Source organism: Cryptomeria japonica, chromosome 10, assembly GCF_030272615.1.
Source record: "Cryptomeria japonica chromosome 10, Sugi_1.0, whole genome shotgun sequence".
Lineage (NCBI taxonomy): Eukaryota > Viridiplantae > Streptophyta > Pinopsida > Cupressales > Cupressaceae > Cryptomeria > Cryptomeria japonica.
In genome coordinates, this window is record NC_081414.1 from 683,431,968 (window position 1) to 683,456,856 (window position 24,889).

General features: G+C 36.0%; 1 protein-coding gene across 1 annotated transcript; it reads right to left on the reverse strand.

Moving 5' to 3' along the window:
* Positions 1-7,972: 7,972 nt before the first annotated feature.
* LOC131063414 (uncharacterized protein At1g66480-like) lies at positions 7,973-8,503 on the reverse strand. The gene has a single exon (XM_057997221.2). It carries the CDS (start codon positions 8,501-8,503, stop codon positions 7,973-7,975), a length of 531 nt encoding a protein of 176 aa, XP_057853204.2.
* Between the last annotated feature and the right edge of the window lie 16,386 nt (positions 8,504-24,889).

The following is a 24,889-nucleotide window of genomic DNA, read 5'->3' on the forward strand; positions in this document are numbered from 1 at the left end:
GGTTGGACTAAATAAGAGAGCAACATGGGTGACAAAAATCCAAGAGTATTACTTAGATATTCACCCTACGAAGACAATTAAAGGGCAGGGCTTATGCAGGTTGATAGCGGAAAATGAGGTGGAAACTGAAGCGGAGTTACCATTAACTCTTTTTGTCGGATTGCAGGATACTTGGTTCTCTGAAGTGGCCTACTATCTAACTTATGGTAGTTGCCCAGATCATCTGTCGGCTAAAGAACAAAGGAATTTAAAATTAAAAGCTGCAAAGTATGTAATTTCGCAGGATGTTCTATACAAAAAGGGTTTAGATGGAACATACCTAAGGTGTGTAGATAAACCTCAACAGAAAAAGCTCCTGGAAGCTTATCATGGAGAGGTTTGTGGTGGACACTTCTCCTCATCTGTTACTGCTTTCAAAATTATGAGAAATTGTTTTTATTGGCCCGACATGTTTCGGGATGCCTATATTCATGTAAAAGAATGTGAAAAATGTCAATTGTTTTCTGGAAAGCCACATTTAGCAGCACTGCCTCTAAGGCCTGTAGTGATAGATGAACCTTTCACACAGTGGGGCATTGATTTCATAGGCCCAATAAACCCCCATTCTAGTGTGGGTCACATGTATATTTTGACAGCAACTGACTATTTTACTAAGTGGGTAGAGGCCATTCCCACCAAAAAGGCTAACTCAGAGATTGTATGTAGTTTTCTCATGGATTACATCCTAGTTTGTTTTGGAGTACCCCAAAAAATTGTGACAGATAATGCGTCATATTTCTCCTCTGAAGAGTTGACTTTGTTTTTCTATGATCATCAGATTTCCCTCTCACATTCTTCTGATTATTTTCCACAGGGCAATGGTTTGGCTGAATCTAGCAACAAGAATTTGATAGTCATCATGAAGAAGCTAGTCGACGAGAGTGCTAGGAATTGGCATAAGAAGTTATATGAGGCTTTATGGGCGGACAAAACCACACCCAAGAGGGCTATTGGAATGGCACCTTTTGAACTTGTGTATGGCGTAGGAGCAAAACTTTCTTTGCTGCTAGAGTTATCAGCAGCCAAGCTGCAAACAGTAGTGGAATATTCCTTCTTTCAAAATGCTTTGGAGAAAAGAATCATGTATCTGACAAAGTTAGAAGAAGGGAGAGAATTGCTGGTGGATAGGATTTCAGAACATCAGAGCCGAGTAAAGAGGATTTTTGACATGCGAGCTCGACCAAGAGGTTTCCTAGTAGGAGATGAGGTGCTGCTATGGGACAAAAGGAGAGAGTCCAAAGGTGCTCACGACAAGTTTGATTCATTGTGGAAAGGCCCTTTCAGAATTTGCGAAGTAGTAGGACAAAATGCATTCAGACTCAGCTATGCTGACAGAATGATCATGCCTTATACCTAAAATGGGCAAGATCTCAAGCTCTATAAATTGTAAATCCGGTGTTTGAGTCACTTGTACATAGTAGTCTAGGTATTTTTGGTTGTGCCCTTAACCCTTTTCCCTTTGTTTTATGTTTTGTGAAACTAGAGTCTATGAGTTCTTTGCACTTTCCTTTGAAAAATACAATCCCCAGTCAGAGCCAATGTTACCATGTCATTTATTCTTCATGGCGAGAGTGGGTCATCTTTTCCTTTTTATGTTGGAGTCCTAGTTCATACCATATTACCTTGGTTCAAGTCCTTAATGCGGCCTCAAATCCTTTTTCTAGTCATTTAAGTCAAGTTCAGACAATTCATTGTACTCCTTGAACACGTCAAACCATTCTGAACTGGGATCAAGATGTTCATTTAGGTTCAATAGGTTCCAAGGTGTTCAGAAAAGGTTCTTCATACTAACATTTTCTCTAAGTTTTTGCAGCGGCTCTTTAATAAAGTTTTTCCTGTTTGGTGCTATAACATTTGTGTTGAACTTGTTGAACTGAGTTCAAAGGGTTCAAATATGTTCAACGTGTTCAACACAGCAAAGTGGTCAACAATTTGATGCGGCATACATCTTGAACTACTTGAACACTCAAGAAGTTGGTTCAAGATGTTCATACAGGTTCAATGTTGGTGGGTCCCACGGTTTCTAATGTTTTGAGAAGTGCATTTATTGCTAAATACGGAGAGGCAGAACCATATTGTAAAGTGATGTCATTCTTTGGCTTTTTCGAAGTAAGTGAACATTTCGGGAACTGGCAGTTTCTTAAAGTATGCTGCCATGCATTCAATGCATGCGTGCGGGGGTCTAATCTACCAATTTGCCGCGTTCGGAATGAAATTGTCAAATCATTTCATTTAATGTGTCTGTATCATCACCTTTCTCAATAAGGTATGAAAATCATTTGTGTTCTGCGTTTGCTACTTGCTGCTGGATTTTTGTTTATATTATCCCTGGATAGAAATCTTTCTTACTGCTAGCTGTCGTCCGATTATACAGCTGTGAAGGTGAGTCTTTCCTTATTTTCTCCAGTGTTTTCCATTGCATTTTCACTCATACAAAAGGTTTCACTACAATCAAATTTAGGTTTCTTGTTTTGAACTCATGAAGTCCACCCTGCACTTGTTTGGAAATGTCTTTAGCTTGGCGTCCACAGAAGCCATAGTTAGTGATACTGAACTGAAGGGTGAGAACCTTGAATATTTGAAAGAAAGGGTGTTCAAGGGTGTTGATAAGTCTTTTTGTATAGAGATTTTGAGTAGTGGACTTTTAGAAGCCGCAGCCTTTCCTCTAGCAATTCCTTGTCCAGAGTTGGTTCGGGAGTGTATTGCCAGATATGACCCTGTATTTGAAACTATTAAAAGGGATAATGGTGATACCCTTCTTGCCATTAATCGTGAGGTAATTGCTTTAGTTTTCAAGATACTGGATTACCAGTTTTCTAATTTCTCCCTTGCCCAGTCAATTAGTGAGTTCAATGCGAATAGAGCCGGACACAGGGATAATGTGGCGAAGTTCTGGTTGAAGGTCCCTCAGAGAGGTGGTTCTAGACTACCTAAAAATCCTAACAAGAACCACATGTTGCCACAAATCCACGATGTGATGCTTCTGTTGCATCGAGCCAGAGGTTCTGTCGAAGCTTATAGCTTCGATGATTGGATATATTGCTATGCGCAATTAGTTCTGGAAGGAAAACAATATTTGGATTGGGCGGAGTTAATTGCTGATTCGATGAGAGAGCAGTTGAGTCTACCCAAGCAATTTCAACAAAACTTCTTCATGTCCTCGTATCTTTTGTATTGTCTGGCCTATGTTAAAGAGTTAACGAGCATACCCAAGCAGCCCACTAAGGAAGATGTTCCGGTGTATGAATTTTATCTAATGCCGCTAAAAGACAATGCCCTACAAGATTTCAGAAGGGTACACAATGCATTCCTGGGTGATCTGTGTCATGAACTGAAGGGTACAAATGCCAAACGAATTTCAAATGATGCACAGTCCTTGATTAAGAAGTTCGGAAGCTTTTACATCCAGTTCCCATGCTTTTGCTATATACGAGTAGGAGGTTTTGAAGAGGAACCCTTCAAGCTTCCACATTTCTATTTTGATTATTTTGTCCTAGCAGGAGTATGCAGACAAGTGACTTCTGTGGTCAAGAAGGCACAACATAAGGACAAGTGGGAAGGTCATTTTTGAATACAATTGGGAGTGTTATCCTGTAATTCAATGTCTGATGCACTAAGTATAGGAGCAGACCTTAGAAATTTTAATTTCTCTCTATATTCTGAAAGAAAAGGGTTTGACAATAAAAGATTTTCTTGGAGCCTTGGCTTAATGCCTTATCTTCCCATGCCACAATTAGATGATTTTTGGGAAGATTGTTCAGATGAACTTGAAGTCTTCAAAAGAGAAAACATGAGATTGGTGCAGGAATAGATTATTTCTTTGCAAATAAGGTTAGATATTAAAGGGCTTGAAGAAGATTATCTTGAACTGTTTGAACCAGGGTATTTAGCCCATGCAAAGACTGAAATGCCCCCAATTAATTGGGATGAGGAGGAAAATGATGACATACAATTGAGAACCGAACGAGTTCTGAACAGAACCGTGGCATGGGTGGTTAAAAAGAAAGCAATGAAGCCAGGTGTCAGGTCCCTTTCTACAAGAAGTATGTCTTCACCAAAACGTCCTTCTAACAGTGCTCCTGTTCGTGCAGGTAAGGAAATCGAGTCGACTCAGCCTAGACGCAGATCTAGCCCAACTGTGGATTTCAGTACCCCTTGGTATACTCGATCACGTAGTGTCGCCCAGAGGAAGATGGACCAGGTCAAGGATATGGGAGTAAAAGATACCGTGCTGGAAGCTCAGATCTTTGAAATAGAAGATTTGGATGGTGAAGTTGCTTGTGCTCTAGACTGCCAAATGGTGACTGTGGCTATGACGCCACCCCCAAAAAAGATTGAAGGAACTTCTCATTCTATTGCGACTCCTAAATGGTTAACAACCTCAGTGAACAAGAAAAGAAGCTTTTTTTCTATGACCATTCCAATTCAGGAGATGGTTGCCAAGTACTCTGAGAAGAATCCAAAGCCAATGAGGTTCAAGACCACCGCTCACTTGAACAATGACGAGGAAACTGGTAAATGGACGGCGGAAATTGCCTCTTACAAACTGAAAGATGAGAACAAAGAGGCCAGTTCTGATGATTTTGAAATCACAAAAGTAGAATTAGGAAAGATGAGCAGGGATACAGATAACCTTTTTTTTCAAGTGTCAGCGAAGAAAATGCTTACCCGGTCAGAGAAGGATGGACGGGAGAAAAGAGAACTTAAAAGACACATAAGTGTTTTGGCTTAGTTCATCAATAGCATCGGTTGCCTTGGAGCAATTCCAATATCCCATGCCACTGAGAATTTTGACCCAACTTCTCCGGAAAATAAGAAGTTGATGAACCAAGTTCAACGGGCTAAGAGCATCGCTGAAGTGGTTGAAAAGTGGATCGAACAAGTAATCAAAGATGGTGAAAAATACATTACCGACTCCCGGAAGTTGTGTGATGAAGTACAGAGCCTGATTTTTGAAATCCAAAATGAGCTTGTACCATGGGAGAAAGAACAGCACAAATGGCAAAATGTCCTGCCTCTGTTTACCAAAATCGAAGAGTATGAAACTACCAGATTTCTGACAGAACATTCAATTAAGCTGGTATTTGATGAATACCAACTTTTCGTGCTAAAGGAAACTATTATGTGGCGGGTGCTCACCTTTCAGTCGGTAATTACGGATGCAAAAACCTCCGTCTATGAACTCTAGGATTTGCAAAGTAGTATAGTCAAGGATAATAAAGTGGTTAATCCCAATCATGACTGGGAGCTAGGAATCTACGATTCAAGTACATAGGAAGCAGTCAAGTCTTTCTGGTTGAACATGGAGAAGATCAGAGTTAGGAGTAGTTTCACACCTGAGGATATGACCAAAGTGGCTAGGATCGAATCTATGGTTTTCATTGGGAATGATCAACTGCCGAAGCACTCAGAGAAGATGGTGCAACACAAGTGGAATAAAGAGGTGGTAAAGGCGAAACTTAATGCAATGAAAGTCCCAAGCCAATCAATGATTCAGGAACTCACGGCTGCTCATGATGCTCGCGAAGATGGAGAAGAGGATGATGATGAAATATGACATAATGCATCCACTTTGGGCTAGTTTTCTTTATGTTTAAAACATTTTTCATAGTTATGCAAAAACTTCGGGACAACTGTCCCAAAATACTTTCTATTGGTTTCGTAACTATTTTATCAGCGAGTGGTCGAGTTTTCAGGGAGACCACCCCCGTTTAGACTATAAATTATGTAAAACCGATGGTAGAAGGGTTAGATTTTAGTAATTGATTTTGAAAACTTCGACTGAGTGTTTGTTTTGATATTTTCTGTTCTTAATCAAAGGAAGAATCAGATGGTTGAGATCTATGGTGGAAAAAGATTGGCAAATGTATCATTGTGTCTTTGATTACATAAAGATATATATATATATATATATATATATATATATATATATGAAACCTGATCATATTGTTTTTGGGGAGAAGAAAGATCTGTGTATTTTGAATCCGAATAGATAACATGTCTTTGCATATGTTCATTTGATCAAGTAATAGTATTTGATCATTTCATTGTAGTTTTTCATTATTACTCTGATGTTCTTTCCTTTGAATGTATTGTTTACTCTGGAAAAGATTCATGTTTGCGAGTGGATTTATTTTCCTTGAATCTATTCATCTTTATTTGGAAGAAGTATATTGAACTTTGTTTCAGTTGCTTTAGTTACATACTTTGAAAATTAAGAAATTAAGAATGAAATAGGTGGCCTTACACGCTTGTTGGTTAAAAGCTTTTCATTTGGATATAAATAAAAACAAAAACACATTTTATGAAAAATCTAGATAGGGAGCTGTGCCTAGGCAAAAATTCAGAGGGAGGTGATTTGAACAAACACTTACCCAACTATTCAATGAACCATTTGTTCTTAAAAGAAGGTAACAGAGTTTTAAATTAATCATTTAAAAGCAAAGAGCAAATCTGTTCACTAACAAGGCCTGAAAAAATCTTTTGTGGAATTGGAGGTAGCGTGTGGTCCCCATCAAATTATGATCATCGGGATAATGCATAACATACTTTATGATCTGGAAGTCGACAAGTTTATTTTCTTATTAAGGCCAACATATTGAACAAGTTAAAAGGGTATTTAAGTGAGATCTCTTAGCGATGGATTTCATGATTATGGTGATGCGATTTGTGCTATGAATTAGTCAGAGATTGATGGTATGCGAATTGGTCAGCGAGTGTTAGCATTTGTGCACAATTAGACGTGCGCAATCCTAACTAGTAGCAGAACATAGTAGAATAAAGTATTAGATCACCGGTTTAGTGAATGTTATCGGAGTTTAAACCAAAACTTATCCTGCATGGTCAGATGCACTATTTAAGTTCATTTATGTTTGTAATCATTGTGTAATGTTGCGTAAGTCAGTGAGACTTCTATTTGAGTAGTGAGCTCTAGGCGGTGAGCATGTATGCATGTGCATACCCCCTTATGTATAATTTGTATACCTTGATTAAGTATATAGATATTGTGGGTATCAGCCCCACCATGGTTTTTCCCTTTGCAGGGTTTTTGACGTAAAAATACTGGTCTTATGGTATTGCTTTATGTGTTGCTTTGTCTATGCACTTTAATTTTATATTCTGTCATCCAGTTGATCAGTAATAAGTTCAGAAATTCATTTACCAGTAGAACACTAATTCACCCCCCCCCTCTCAGTGTTCTTGGATTTTGATATCATTGTAGATGCCTCTCGACATAATTATGCCGAGAGATATCTTATAATAGAAGGGAATCTGATGGTTGCAACAATATTAGTATACAAGAGTTTCAAAAATATGGATAATAATAGAGTTGATTGTTCCTTTTAAATATTATGGCACTCTTCCATTATCATTGGAATGTAATGGTTTCATATAGTTGGAGACAAGTGGCAATGGTTCTATTTTATTTGGAGTAATAAAATAACACCACCATAAAAACCAAAAGATGGCATATTTCATGCATTTACTCGTCATTTGCATGTTAATTTGTGCATATTTCATGCATTTACCCATCATTTGTATGTCAAATTGTTTCAAAATTGAATTTTTGTTTACAGACATTTTAATGTCATTATAGATGCCCCTTGACATAATTACTTTAACATTTTTTTGACTAACATTCCATAAAAAAATAACATTTTTCAATTAAAATTATACAATGGAACAAATGGGTCACTTTTCATCGGTTCTTTCGTAAGGTACAATTTGGATATACTACAATCTCTTTGAAATGAATCTGGAACTTACGTGTACAAATTTTACTGAAGACGTCATCTCGGTTATTTATTAGATCATCCAAACGCGGAAGCAAAATAATATCTATGTAAATGAGATGTGAACCGTAGGAGAGGATTCCAGAAGCCCTCGGTTTTTGTGCAAGTTTCCATACCAAATTATCTTTCTTTTCCTTTCCTCACTCCATTTGCTGCGATTTCTCATGGTTGAGGATCGAATCCAGGATTCTTTCCACTGTATCACAACTCTCTTGGCTCTCATCCGTCATTTCGATAAGCTGTGCTTTTGTCAACCGGACTTTAACCCTCACAGCTCCATTATCTTCATTGATCTCAGAAGATGATGGCTTAAAATTCATGTGGGAAATATCAGAAATGGATCTGCTCTCTAAGAGCATACTTTCAAGCCTAGACTTTGCATTCGTGGGTATCCCTGAACGGACCCTCCTTGGCCCGCGTTGTTGATTGTCCACCTTTGGCAATTGAACAAGAAAATAGAGGTGCTTAGCGTTGAGAGTTGCAGATCCATCCAGAGGTTTTGCTTTCACTCCCATATGACGAACTGCTTCTGAATGTAAAATGACATAGCCTGGATAACCTGCGAGGATATCATTTACTATTAGAGGCCCCTTCATCTTCAACACTTGCCCATCTAACTTCATAATCTTAACGCGCCCATGATGCCTTCTGAAAAAAATTGCGTTGCCCATCAAGTCTAATTTATGACAGGAAATCTTAAATTAAGAACATTTAATTTTCGTGATGCTATTTGGGTTTTATAGGCCTATCGATAGGTAGAGACAATTTTGTGGTCCATGAGCAACGTCTTTATTAATATCCGTGAGAGGATTATTGGGTCTGGTCAACAATGAGCAGTAGTCATTCAAAATAGCTTTGCTATGCTGCGTCTTTTACAAATCTCTATCCTAATATAATATATCTTTCTTAGTCATGACTTTTCTTTGGGTGTTATCATAATAGTTTGCATTGATAACTGGAGAAAGAAATACAACGTAAATAATTTTGGTTATGCCTCAAACTTGTGAACGAACAAATGTTATATGCAATGAATATGGTTTTCAAGGATTTAAAATATCTAAAGGTCCAGGTCAAAAGAATGCTCTTTGTTGACACCACAGACAACAGGCTACTTATAGAAGGATTTAAAAATATATTCTAAAGAGATAAGCCAATGCATATCTTTAAAGGTTAATACGTAAGCTACAATATAAGACTATTGCTCTCTAAGTATCAAGAAGTACAATCAAAAGTCAAATGAAACATGCCATTTTTATGTATACGTGCATCATAATTGAAACTCGTTGTGATAGAAGGCGCCCATGTTGAACGGACATGCTTGCTGCAAGAAGCAGGGAACTGCAATGACCAGATCTTTCGCTGGTCTTTGAGTTGTACCACGCCATGTTCAATAATTCAATAGGGAATGGTAAGCAACATGTCATGCTACTATGTACTTTAAATTGAAATCCTTAGTTATTAGGAATTGCACATGCCATTCCAAGTATACCTCCTAATATGAAATGTTCCAGCAAGAATATAACATTTTGAATAGTGCAAGGATCTACACAGGTTAGACGAGGATTCCGTCAGAATCTAAACACCTTGCGGTGATGAACAACTAAGAACATTCCTGAAACTGATAATAGTAGGCAAAGTGAGGAAATGGCCACATGAAATAGGGTGGCATTCTATGACAATCTAGTGAGATTGGGATGATATAAAACGTTTAAATATTTTCAATAGTGTAGGGATCTACAGAGGTAGCACAAGGATTCTATGGTGATCTAGACATCATGTTCCTTTAATAGAGAGTATTGTGCAAAGTTACAAAACCGATACATGAAATAGGGTGAAAGTTGATTTATTCTTATAATAAGAGAATAGCAAGCTGTAAGGACACTGCTATTGTGTAATGCCATTTTCAGATTGTGAATGCTTTATTGTGATTATATATGCCTGATAGCTAAGATTGTTTATTCAATTCATAAGGTAACAGAAACTGGGTTTTCTTCTTTACAGTTTCTCTTCTTTCCTTCATTTAACTTTTATATCCCTAAAATTCTTTGTTCTCACATTGGCTCAGAATTGACTCCACCAGCCCATTTGACTGTGTGATTCTTATGAATTACAAAGTTTATCTCCAAGTTGGAGAACACAGGTTGGGACCAAATCTCCAAGTTTCTCAACTTCATACTCTGTACCAACATTGATCTACCTAAGAAATCGATAGCTAGTACTTGTGTCTAATATGAACTATAATCATTTGAAGTCAAAGGCAACTAAGAATGTTTGATATTTAAAACTTCAAAACTTTTAATCAAAATGGATTTTTTAAATATTTATATAATCTTTTATCATTAAGAGAATAGGTAGTTTGGGTAGGCTCTATTTGCAATTCTTCAAATAAAAAGTTTCCTCAGGCTCAACATATATGAGACAGTGAATAGTTTTTTCTAATTGTCAAAAAGAAACAGACATATCGATTGCAGTTATCTATACTACCAAATGCCAAACTGAGAATTTTATGACTAGCAAGACCATGTCCCATTTCTAGGGAAGCAAGATGTCGTTGGAAATGTGCCTTTCTTTAAGAAAATAAAGAATCGCAATCCTCAAAATTGTAAACAAAAAAAATTACTACACCTAAAACGTGACTCTACTGGTAGGGCTAAAACTTTCAAAACAATATAGAATAATAATTTACACAGCATTGTTGTGCTGCAAATATTGGTTTTTTTAATTTTCTCCCAGACAATTCTATTAAAATCGCTACTCCGTCATCAAAGGTGAGATGGGTAAGCCTCCAATCGAATTCTTAGCTTAACAATAGTACATCAAGCATCTTCAACAGAGTATAATTGATAGCCTTAGGGTTGCCACATAACAGTCATCGGATTGATGTAATGATGACATATATAACATGTATGGTTTGCAGCAATACAAAATTTCCACTTGTAGATAAGTGGAACATAGAAAGAAGAAGGTTTCCTAGAAGAGCAATCCTTGGAAATACTAACAAAGTTCTCCACCACTAGTAAAACATAATTGAAGTTTTAGTTTGAATAAAAGAAATTTAATTACAAATGTATGGAACGTCTCTTTGAGGTATGTTGCCAAACTGTTCACTGCCTTATCTGCACTTCCACATTTTGCATAAATATCTCCTGATCCATTTACAACTATAACATCTAGAAAAATTATGATATAATTTATGCTTTGATATGCATGTTGATACTCTGTTCCCGAGCATCCATTTTGGCATGGGTTGGGAATAATTATCGGTGCTTTTGTTTTATATCAAGGCTTTAAAGATATCCCTTTCCATCCACTCAACTAAATTTCCTTTGTAGAAAATGCAATCTACACTGCATGCTTATGTAAAAGTCTAAATCGCTCCAAATGCTTGTTTGAAAAATTATAAGAAATTTAACGAAAAATAAAAGCGATAGAAGTACCCAGAATTTACGAGACTGTGAATCCTGTTTTCTGTATAATAAGGATCTTTTCTATTCTACTTACTCGTGAGTGCCTTACATATGATAAATATCTGAGATTGTTGTTAAAACTTATTTTAAAAAAATTCCCATAACCTCGATCAAACATTTGCAAGGCCTAAGGAGTTGGAGGATTTAAATAGGTATGGGCAAAAGCAAATAGTAAAGAATTATGGATGTAGAAAATACTCCAATAATTTTGGTCCCCCTGTGTTGCAATCTTGGACAATGTTTGTTGCGAGTGGTAAGGTGTAGGTTCCTCTATGGTTTCTTTGAAGCAAATTCCTCTTCTCCATCACCTGCGCCTTCAATGGTTGGTAAGCCCTCCATTAAGAGTGCTCAGAAAATGGCAGATGTGGAACAAGATTCTAAGACTGGCAGGAAATCGGCCAGGGAAAATCAATAGGCTTCTATAGTCAGAAATGTTGCTAATGGTAGCCAGAGTATTGTGAGCATCTTTGCTCCCGTAAATCTAAGAAATGATTATCCTCTCTCGAATGTCAAACAAATAAATGGTTCCCACGAACAGATTTTTGTAAAATGTCTTCTGGAATGTATTTAAACGTGACATTCTGCTTCTTTAACAAACAAAGATGAAAGTTGACGCCTTCTTAAAGGTGAGTAAATTTGTCTAGCCTTTTTCTAATTCCTGGATATCAATGCGGATGGTGCTTCACAGGGTTTAGCAATAATGTGGAAACCTCACAATTCGAAGGACATTTTAAGTTCAGGATAAGGATTTTGTGGTCTTCTCTCCTTGACTCTCATGCTTCATTTTAGAATTCCAATTAGATGTTGACGGGTGACTTCAACACCCCCTTTATCCCTCTGAGAAGATGGGGTCTCCTTGAATTTTTCAATAGTATGTAGAATCTCCATGACTAATTGTCTAAAGGCAAGCTGGTTGACAGAAATTTGGAGGGTAGAAATTTTACTTGGTCTAATATGAGATCAAGATAAGGCCTCATTCAAGTTTGTCATGATCGATGTCTTCTCTCGAGGACATCTTTCCTCCCTTATTCCTTTTAGTTTGGATCATCAAACTATATTTTTCCAATGGATTCAAGATAGACCTAGGGAGATGTTAACCTTTAGATTTGAATTAATCGGGACCCATCACAGTAATTTTAAAGATCTTGTGGCTCTTTGGTAGAGCTCAAAAGTCCAAGGAATGACAATGTTCAAGATTGTTCATAAACTGAAAAATATTAAAAATAAATCTTTGTAAATGGAGCAAATATTCATTTGGAAATATCTTTACCCAAAAGAAGGTTTTAAAAGACTAGATTCAAACTATTCAAACAAAGATGGAAATGTTTAGTGCTTCCCCTAATAAGGTCAAATAAGAGAGGAGTCTTCTATCTAAACTTCATAATATAGTGCTAAAGGAGGAACTATTCTAGAAATAGAGATCCCGAATCCAATGGGTTAAAGAGGGGACAAGAAAACTAAAATTTTCCTCTAGTTCACCCTTAGACACAATATAAAGAACAAAATTAGTGAACCGATTGGGTTGGATGGCTCCACCTTTACTCTAGTTGAAGATGTTCATAGGTAGGCTATTAACTATTTTAGATCTTTTCTCAATCCACTTCTCACCATTGATCCTTCTATTGTTGGTATTTCTAATAGACTCCTCTTTATTATCCCTGACTCCCTATCCCTCTACAATCTAGAAGCTATGGAACTCAGATTCTTGGCTAATAAAGTGAAGAAGGATGTCTTCTCGCTTAGTTATTTCAAATCCCCTAGTCCTAATAAGTTCCCCTGATTTTTCTTTAAAAAATATTGGAATATGGTGGGTTTGAATATCATCCTTGTTGCCATGGAATTTCAAGCATCTGCAAGCCTCCTTAAAGATGTTAACAACATCTATATTATCTTGGTTCCTAAAATGAGTGGTGCTAATAAAATGGTGGAATTTAAACCTATTAACCTTTGTAATACCTTATACAAAATATTCTTAAAATTACTTGTTGATATAATTAAACCCTTGCTTGACAAATGGGATTGTCCTGGGTCGACAAATATTTTATGTTGTTCTTGTTGTGCATGTAACTCTTCATTTGTTGGAGAATAGAATCAAAGAATGTATTCTCCTTAAACTTGATATTTCCAAAATTGATGACATGCTCTCATGGTCCTTCTCTAACGTCCTCCACACATTTGGATTCTATGGTAAAATTTTAAAAATGATAGAGGTTTTCTTCCTCTCCCCTATGTTCTTTGTCTTGGTTAATGGAGCTCGATAAGGTTTTATCTTAACTTTAGGGGAGATTAGACAAGGGGAACCCCTATCACCCTACCTTTTCATTCTCATTGTAGATGTCCCTAGAAGGAACATTGATCACTTTTTCAATCAAAGGCCTCTTGAAGGGTATACAACCTTCCTCATCCACCTATGTCATATCCCACCAACAATTTGTTGACAATACTATTATACTTGTCTCTACTTTTGTGGCAGAGACTAGGGGCTAGATCTCTCTTCTAACTGGTTATACTTTTGCATTAGGTCAGAAGATTAATTTGAATAAAAGTTGTTTATATTTTATGACAAATCAAAATATAATCTACCTTGAAATGAATTACTCATATCTTGAAATGACAAATCCCTAATTTACCTTCATTGTACTTAGGTATGCTGCTAACCATGGAGAAAGTTGACAACTCCATTTGGTTTTCTTTGCTTGAAAGAATCTTGCTATATAGAAAGGAGGCCTCCTTAGTAATGCAAGTAAGCTTCGAATTTATTAAAGACTCTCTCTAAAGTACCTCCCAGTATCTCCCTTTTTTTTCCCTAAGTGAACTTCCTAGTCAAAGAAAATTGATTAGATTCAAATAAAATTTCTCTAGTCAATTCTTGACCAAAGAAATCGTATTTCTCTTTTAGACCAGAAGAATGTTTACACTAGAAAAGAGGTTAAAGGCCTCAATATCAAAGACTCCCCTTTAAACATGGATCTCCTTGCTAAAATTGGCTTGAGGCTCATTTTGGAGCATACTCATTGGTCAACAATGATGAAGAATATAATTCTTTTAGGAAGAGAGCATATGGCTTTCCATTTAGATGATCCCCTACACCATGGTTCCCACATATAAAACAATCTCATAAAAACTTAAACTCTATTGCAGAAGGGGGCCTTGTGGTAAGTTGGTAATTGTTATGGTAAAGGAACCTATTAGTTGTTAAAGGTAATAGGGTTGATCAATATAAAATTATTCTCGCTGTTAACTTCAACTTTTTGTCTACACCAGCCTCATGGAACCACACTAATTTTTATGCTCCTAATTCACATGCTACTAGAAAGGCTATTTGGGAAAAGCTCACTTTGTTGGTCAACTCCCTTATAGAAAACCTCTAGATGATGGGAGGAGATATTAACACCCCACTCTTCCCTTTAGACAATCTGGGAGGATTGTGGGACTACTCTAACAATATGTTGGATCCTGTTGACTTTCTAAATGGAATAAGACTAATGGTCTTTTACCTCAAGGAAACTATTTTTCCCTAGTCAAACATAAGGTTAGGAGCTGATCCCATTCATACTATGCTATATGGATCCATCATCTCGAATGCCTAGAATATCCTACCTCATCTTTTTCTCTGGGTTATGTGCAAGATCATGAGGGGCCAGAAAGTGGCAATATTCTGACTAAAGTCTTGATTGACAGGTTGATTGAAAAATATATATAACTTTCAAATGGTATCACATTTTTTGAATCCAAAATAGGTGTCACATTCTATGCTTCAAATACTATAGGATTATATATATATATAATCTTTTGACCAAGTTATGGTGGTTATACATATGAGTTTTTAAAGAATTTATAATTTGTAGTAAAAAATATATAATTAATTTTTTATTTCAAAAAAAAATAAGTGTCACATTTGGACATGAGTCTTCTATTTATATGTAAAATCTTATAACAAAATATTATGATTTGATTGTGTCTAGGTTTGTCCGTTAGACACTTGCTCCTTATCTTTTTCCTACAATTTAAGTACTATTGCATTGAAATTTCAAATTTTTGTCAAACAGATTTCTTTTTTACTTTTTTCAAAAAACAAATAGTAGATGAGAAACTAATTTCAATTTTCTACAAATTCTATTCTTACATGTTTTTGAATTAATGTTGGTAACTTGAATTTTTACATCAAGTTGTCTAACTTTTTTATTTTTCTGATTTTCATTGCCACTTAAGGATTTGTTTGACCGACCATGATTCGACAAATACCCTCCAAGCCCTCCCTAGACCTAGCTTAGACCATAATTCTATCCTTTTGTAATGGTACAATTCCCCCAAAAAATTTCCTTTCCCTTTTTAGTTTGAAATTATGTGGACCCTTCACCTAAGCATCAAAAACCTTGTGGAGAATTGGTGGAACAACATTGTCTTTAGTAGCCCTATGTTTAGGGTTGTATCTAAATTAAAACTTATTAGATGTAAAGTGAAAGGACATAATAGGTGTACCTTTGGTTATGTTTTTTAAAAGAAGAGTTAACTTCTTTTGGACCTTAAGGAGATTTGGGAAGATATAGCTTTAGGATAAAACTAATGAAATAATTACATGTAATCTTAAAAATGGAAGAGATTAATTAGAAATAGAAATTGAGAATTTAGTGGCTCCAAGAGGAAGACAAGAATACTCACTTTTTCCACTAGTCAACTTTGAAAAATTGGAAGAGGAACACCATAAGTAGGATGAAATATGCTAATGGGAATGTCTAGGAGGCTAAGGAATAAATTAGTTATAGTGTTGTCTCTTATTTTTAGGAGTTATACATCGATAGGATAGGGGTGATTGATAAAGTGGATGAGATTTTGTAGGCTATCCTTAATACCCTTCTGGTTGAGGATGATGACTTTATGACATGACCTATCTCTATGAAGGAAGTCAAGAGTGTTGTTTTCTCCTTCAATGCCTGCAAGGCCCCTGGGCCTGATGGGTTCCCCTCGGCATTCTTTCAAGAATTTTGGGATATTGTCAAGGATGATGTCGTGATCGTTGTAAGGGATTTCCTCAAGAGAGGTAAAATGTTAAAGCAAGTCAATTCCACTTTCATTATCCCTATTCCTAAAAAGGAACAAGTGGAGGAACTTATAGACTTCCAACCTATTAGTCTATGTAGTGTTTTCTACAAAATCATTTCCAAGGTGATAGTTAATTAGCTCAAACCCTTTTTGCCTAAGCTTGTTTCCATTAATCAAAAAATCTTTCTTTAGGGGAGAAAAATACTTGATGTGGTTCTCACCACCTATGAAATTATTCATTCCATGGACAATAATAAGAAGATGGAAATGGTGCTCAAAATAGACATCTCCAAATATTATGGCAAAATTTCTTAGATATTTTTGTTTGCTACCTTAAGGAGATTTGTCTTTGGAGAGCATGTAGTGTTATGTCGCACTTTAGGCTAAGTGTGAAGGAAAAAAATCCTACTTGGTCGAGTCTACGTGGTGGAGTATACTTAGTCGAGTAGGAATCGACCAATTCCTATGCGGTTGAGTCCTACATATACCCGTCGACTACACTTAGCCCCTAATAGTGTTGTTTCGCATTAATATATGAGGGAAAGGGCGGGGAAGCGAGTAGTCGCTTCCCCAAGCAACCACTCGCAGAGGGTCTTGCCGCTTGGGGGACTTGGTCGAGCCCTACTCGGCTGAGTAAGACTTGGTCGAGTCCTACTCTACCAAGGCTGCCTATGTGGTATCCCACATGGCAGCCCACTCAGCAAAACCCCCCCAATTTGCAGAACTTTCAAGTTCTGCTAAGAATTAGACCATCAATTTTTATTTTATTTTTAAAACTAAAACAACACTTTTTCCAGAGCTCGGAGTGAGGAACATTGACAGATATTTTTTTATAGAATTTCAAATAGATTTTGTATATTAAAATTACAAAATACTATAGGCTGGTATATTAACATTCGAGAAGATTATGATTCGGAAAAATAAAAAAGATAGTAAATCATATTAAAAAAAATTTAAAAGTATATGTAACACTAGAGGAGAGAGTCCTCTTCAGGAATATATAATTTTTGGGGGATTCCTATAGTTTTGATAGGGGAAATTTGGTGGGAGACAAAAATTGTCGATTCCAGGAAACTTCGACTTTGAATTGTTATAACGGTGAAAATATACATCTAAATCAGACTTTGTTTTTCCGCACTCGCTATGGATGTCATATAAAACATATTTTAAAATTAGAGGAAAACAAGATTATTTACATATAGTTTTGTGGTGGGAGGTGAAACCCCTGATTTGCAGTATTTTTCAATAATTAAAAAATTGACTTTAATAATTAAAAAACATATCAATTCTTCTTCCCAATTTTTTAAAAAAATAATAGGCATAAACTTGATCCAGTTTCACACATTTCATTAGTTTACATCATCTTCAAATACCAAATAGAAATAACACTTTTGTGCCATTGAAGTTGAATTGTTTTGTTGTTGTTAGCCTTTTCCTTTATAAAAGTGAGACACAAGTTTGTACTTATTATAAAGGAATGTGTGGAAACCCCATGTTTTTAAGTTCTAGTGAATGGCCCGTGGCCAAAATATTCTTTAATAATAAAAGGGGGCTAAGAAAGAGGGATTACATATCTCGTATTTGTTTATTCTTATGGATAATGTGTTGGGAAGAAATATCCATAGACTCGTTAATCAAAACAATCTGAAGGGTTTTCAACCTGATTGCTCTCTATCTTTGGCATCACACAAATAGCTTTTGGATGACACAATTATATTTGGAATATCTTCATTCCATGAAGAAAGATAATGGAGGTCCCTCCTCAATAAGAATGCTAGTATCTTAGGTCAGAACATCAATTATAACAAGAGTGTGCTATATTTCTGCAATACGAAAATTGATCTGCAGGAGGAGTTCATTAATATTCTTGGTTGCCAAAATTAGTCTATCCCTACTACCTACCTTGGTCTTCCTCTTGCCACTAGAAAGATACCACATAACTTCTAGTGTGGGATCATGAAAAGGATAGATAGAAAACTTACTGGGTGGAAGAGTAAATTTCTCAACCAAGCAGGGAAGTATTAGCTCTTGAAAGCCACACTTCAAAACATACCCATTTATTATTTATCCCTATCCAAAATTCTCTCTTTAATGGCAAAAAAAAGTTGAACAAGTTTAAAAGTTATTTTTATTGACAGGGGTTGAAGAGAAGAGAACATTAGTATTTGTTGAATAGGAAATTGTGTGCAAACTTAAAACTATAGGTGGTCTTGGCCTGAGGTGATTGTAGCATTTCAACAAAACCCTCATCGGCAAGATTGGCTACAACTTCATATATTCTGATAATGATTCGATTAGAATTGTCTAAGATAAATACTCCATGGATCATAAATTCATTTATCCTCTTTCTCCTAAAGGTTTAGAGATGTGGAATAATTTCCATAACCCAACAAAAATCCTAAAACAAGGTTTGAGATGGGGAGTGGGTAATGATTCTTCTATTAATTTTTGGGATGCTATCTAGGTAGGCAATGCTTCTTTGTCCTCCTTTCCCCTCTTTGTTGACCTTATTTCTCCCCTAACTTACCATTTTGGAGTAAAATTATATTATTATGTAGATTGGAGGAGGGATAGACCAAGATGGAAGATCTTCCTTATTCTTTGATTATTCCCAATGGGTAAGTGAGACCTTTTTTTCGGTAAATTAGGCGATTGTAATTTTTTAACAATAATGGGAAGGATGGGGCTATTTGGTCCCTCAATTAGAAAGGCATCTTTTATGTGTCCTCGACCTACAAATTTGGAGACCACAATGCTAGGAATATGGAGGTAATTTGGAATCTTATTTGGGATCAAAAAATCATCCCAAAAGTTGTCAACTTCTAGTGGACAGCCATCCATAATAGGATCCTCACAACAGATAACCTTTTCAGGAGAGGGTTTTGGTTAGTTAATAGATGTCATCTCTGCCAATGGTAGGAAGAGTCTATTGATTCAATTTGTTCATCCATTATTACTTTGTTAGGGGTATTCGAGATAAGATGCTAATGGCTTAACATGTTTGTTGTGTTCTTCCTGATAATGCAAGACATTTGATTAAATATTGGAAGAGAAATTCCCCTTTAAAATACCCAATGCTTCAAAACCTATGGATTCAGGTCCCACCTTTTCTGTCTTGGTTTTTTTGGAGGGAGGGAACTAATTTCATGTTTAGAGATGAGTCCAAGTACATTGAAGGGGTTTTCCAAATGGTGAAGAGAGTTGCTAAAAAAAGTATAAATATCATGAACCATGATAGGGTGACTTAGAATGACACATCCATGGAATTACCTATATCGAGAGAATGGGAGCCACCTTCCATATGGATGAACTTAAAGTTAGAAAAATTATTGTAAGAAAAGATGTGAGATGGTAAAATCTTGAACTAGATTGGGTAAAATTAAATTTTGACAAGTAGAGCAAGGTTGACCCAAGGGTTGCAGTTTCAGTAGGGGTTATAAGAGATTAAACTATTAAAGTGTTGGAAGGGTATGCCAAAAATGTGGGGGTTAAGACCAATAATGAAACCAAGGCAATCGCTTTGTGGTGGGACCTAAATTAAATTGTGCATTATGGTCTTAGTAAAGTTTTAATCGAAGTAAATTCTAAGTTAATAGTAGATATTATCAAAATCACATCCTACATGGAAGGTTAACAACTACATTATAGATAGAAAGGACATGATTTGTAGCTTCTCTAGTTGAGTGACCACCTATATTTTTAGGGAAGGAAATAAAGTTGTCAATGCTTTAGCCAGTGAAGGTTTTAAATTTTGGGAGTGAAAGTAATGGACCAAGGAAGGAGAGGTCTTTTACCATGTCAAAGACATCCTCTTTAATGATAATAATGATTTTCCAACAATCAAGGTAAAGAATATACTTAAAATATTGTCTATGGCATCAATGATGTGGATTACTATTTACCACTGCATGTTGGGTGGCCCAACGAAGGAGACATGATAGGCTCATTTCATCATAATTTAAAAATATTTGTTAACATAGGAAAAGTAATAAATGCAAATGTGATGTCTCCATCTACCTTTAAGATTTGGCACTAGAAGATATTTTCACCCACGCAAGGAAAATTCATTATAACATCTGAAGAGAGTAAGATTATAATTATTACTCCTTATGGAAAGCTCCAAGTTGAAAGAAGAATTTAAAAGACATATATTTTTATCAAGTGGAAGGAAAAGAAAGAGCTCTTGTTGGTGACTCATAATATTAATTTTTTTGGTATTCTAGAAAGACCCGTTATTAATTCTTCTGCTCTGGTTTTGGGTCCTACTAAAACTATTTCTAATTTTTGGGTTGAAAGGGACACTAGCAGGGGTTGTCAAATACTAAGGGTTGAGACAACCTCATTTGATTCCATTAAGAAAAGAATGCAGGTTTGGGATATCTTTGACAAAGGGGGGATTAATCCATTTATTAAATCCATGACTAGGAGTGATGATGATTTATCCTCACAATTCATGAATACTTGGATAAATGGGACAATAAAGGCTACATGTGTCAAAATAGTTTTTTTGGAGGAACTCATTGCATAAGCCATGGCCTTAAATTATAACAATAAAAATGTTCCGAGGCTGAGCCAGAAGCAGGTGTCTTACGACCACATGAAGCTCATTTTGGAAATAGGGGAATACCTTAAAATATGCCAAAATCGATTTAGTTGAGAGAATGTTTTACCTTCTTGGGGTTCTATGTGCTACAAACTCATTAAGTACTTTACTTTGGAAGGGAGATTCACCTCAATTCATACCATTTCCTTCTATTGAATCACCTTCATAATTACAAACTAGTATGTTTCAATTAATTATTCTCTTCTTCAATGGGAAAATATGATTTTGAGGGGATTTATCCTCCATTGAATCAAGGTTTAATATATACTCATTACAATTTTTATTTTGAAAATACCCCTATTGTGAATCTAACCCCTCCTCATGATCCCCCTAAGAACCTGGACCAAAACCCCTCTGTGCCTTGCAATTCCAAAGAAAGAATTATATTTAAAGATGAAGTGTCATCTTTCTCACATAGCATTACCCTTATAAAATGTTTACTCAACCCTCCCAGTAAGAAAAACCTTAACCTAGGTAGTGATACTCCACTCTGGTTGTGGATATTAGTCCGAAGACCACTCTGGCAAAAGGAAAGAAAATTCATTTTAACCCTATTAATGGTCGGGCTAAGCCTCTTAGTGGAAATGAAAAAAAGGCATCTCATGTTCTCTAAAGATAGATTTGTTGTTTTTCTCCCCCCTCCCATTGAATTGTTTAACACCGATCTTTCTAAAGATATTAGATATCACCAACTCCTCCTGGGAGGGCAAGTTAGCCAGATAACTACTTTATTTTTAGCTTCTAAAATCATCAAGGCCATTGAGAAAGACCATTATGAGGACTCCAATTTTAATGAGACTGAATGTGAAAGCAATGGGGACACTCAGGAAGAACCTATAGATTTGGTTTTGGAACAATGTCTGTCTTAGCCACCCTCGATAGAAAGTTAGTTAAATGAATTTCTTGAGGGTTTGAATAGCCTTAAAGACTATTGGTTAGATGAGGACCTAGAAGCTATAGAGGACCTTGAAAATCATTATTATTGGAAAAGGATGGTTTGTAGAGATAAGAGTCCTTAGTGTGAAAGTGAAGAACCTAGAGATTCCCTAATATTGCCTAGGTTGTGAGCATAATAGGGACTGTTTAAGGAAGTTGGAGGGTTGTATATAGTACTTGATAAATATCAAATGATTACTTATGCAAAAATGTATTATGCAGGTTAAGACTGTCTCCAACAAGACTGAGAGGAAGAAGAAGATAGAGGGCCCTACTTTGAAGGATGATCATAGGAAAATGGTACAAAAGAGCATAAACCTCTCCCATGGAATGCAGATTTGAAAGATATGTTGGATAGTTGGGGTTATTTGGCTAGTGTCCCTGTAGTCTCTTAGGTTGTTCTTTGTTCTAGGTTCTCTACTATTTTTTGTTGGGAAACTCAATCTCTAGACTGTTTTGTTGTTTTGTTGTGGTTTGGTTAAAACTCTTTGTTTTTTGAGTGCTTTCTCTCCAAATTTTTTGTTTAAATATTTGATGGAATGATCTATATGGGTTGGGGCCCTTCCCCACTTATCTTAATAAAAAAAACATAAGAAGAATGACATGGGATCTCATTAGATGTCATATACCAAAATCTAATTATTGAGCAATGAAAAAAATATTACTAAGAGGAATAAGAAATAATGATTAATCATCTAGTTCTTGATAATTCATTTTCACATTTTTCTGTAAAAAATCTTATAAAAAGAATCATTATTGTGATATGGTAATAATCAAAATCATTTCCAATAAATTCTATTATACATAAATACAAGTTGTTTATCATTAGCATCAATTATCTAGTAGTTATTTCCATTGTGTCACACGTTGTCAGCTTTCTTTGTAAGAAAAGAGAATGATATTATCTATGTGACCTTTTTTTCTTTTTTCTTTTTTATGAATAGGCATGCACTATATTAAAAATATTAAATAGGATACATATTCATAAAAAAAAGGTGGGTGGTAGAGAAGCACACCCCAGAAATCCACATGGGCCTAGCCTAGAAACAAACTCAAAAAATTAGAATGGGCCTAGCCTACAATAACAACATCAGATAAAAAAACACAAAGAAAAGGTCCTCAGACTACCAAAGCAATGCTCATAGAGGGTGGAAGATCACTGTCATGCGAAGGACCCCACCCAGAACAAGGGGCAGGGGTGACGTCCAAAGGATTCCAGCTGTTGTGCTCTTTATCAGGATCTTTCTCTTTGTCTTCTTCTTCATTTCTGCGGGGACAAATGGCCAAGGTTGGTTGTGGGAGCATCTTGCCAGAGGGCCATCCAGAGTCAGCAGGAGGGTTGATGAAGAAGTTGAGGAAATACAACCTCAGAGATCCCAAGAACACCTACATGCAAATACCTGTCACAAGAGAAGAATGGAGGGACATAAAGTAAAAAGACATAAATGCTCTGAAGAAGAAAATAATCATTCAGAAAAGGAATCAATTGAATAAACAAGTACAATACAATCCTTATAAAAGGATAATAGAAACCCTAAAGAAACCCTAAAGGGATAATATGTATTTAATAATTAGAATAATTATTAAATACCTATAATATTTATTAAATACCTAAGTTTAGCTTAAGCGTAGAGTTTAATAGACTAATAATTAAATAAATAATTATTAGCTAATACAAGATAACTCTAACACCCCCCTTAAGATGAACTTAGGGAGTAGCTCGAAAACTAAATGCAAGAAGCAAAAAATGCAACTACAAGATAAAAGCAAATTTGGGTCTCGACAATAAGGCCTGATGAGGTACCCAATCACAATCAAATCTCTATGAAACAGAGAAATAGAGAAAACCACATGGGAAAAAAACTCTACTCCAAAAAGAGATGGAAAAGAAAGAAGAACACCATTGAAGTATGAAATAGATGCAAACATTGTTGAAGAGTAGCTGTTGATCTGAAGAACCTCCACTGAAATAGAACATGACCAGGTAGAGAAGACTGTAATCTACATGAGTGCCCTCGAATGACACTACTCGAATCAGATGGCAAGCAAGGGCAAACAACTGAACTCGAAGATATAGATGGCATGAGACACCAAAGCCTGAAGAGCGGATCAATCGAACCAAGGAAGCATTAGAACCAACAAGACCAACCTCCCCATAATGCTAAAGAGGGAGAGGGATAGGAACACTAAAAAGAATAGCCAAGAAGAACTGCATGACGAAGAACCAGGAACATCAAAGGTGCTGAGAAAAATACATGGTGTCATGGAAGGAACACTCACTCGACAAAGGTAGATGGAAAATAAGGCAAACATCAACCCCCTCATGGCACTTTATAAGTAGTGCATGTACAATAAGGCACAAGAGGTGCAAGAGTGCATGTAAACAATGCATGATGGCATTTTATCTCAGTGTGTTTGCATAAATACAAGCTACAATTATAAGAAGACTGGAAATAGAAACGAGAACCAAAATAGAGGCATCCTACCCAGAGAAGAGATCCCAAGACCTAAAAAATCCAAGATATCCACCAAAGTGCTGAAAAACAAAATACTAAATAAAATATGTATCGAGCAGAATCTAGAAATAAAACTCATATGGCTGGAAAGTGCACATAACAAGTTTTCCAATGATATAAAGTTTTCAAAAAATGAAGTTCAGATGCTCATTCTATGGCTCCTGAAGTGCAAAAGAGACCCCACTTTGACTGGAAACAAACATAGTCAAACAGAAAAATTGGAAAAAATTACCAACATGACAAGGTCCGGCTCAGAACCAGCTTTTTGATGCCTATTCGTTTTTGACAAAACGACTCCGTATGCCCAAGATATGGCCAAAAGAAAAAAAAACCCCTCTTTTTGGGCATAAAAAGGGCAAAAAAAATTATTATTATTATTTTTTTTTTTGACGAAAATTTTCTGACGCATTTGCAGGTATAGCCATACAGATTTTTGTGCCTCATAAAGCATGCCAATGAAAAAATCATGGCACAGATGTACTTGTCACTGAA

Bases quoted from the DNA above. Each gene is read 5' to 3' on its own strand.
- LOC131063414 (XM_057997221.2), bottom strand. From the start codon at position 8,503: ATGGGCAACGCAATTTTTTTCAGAAGGCATCATGGGCGCGTTAAGATT.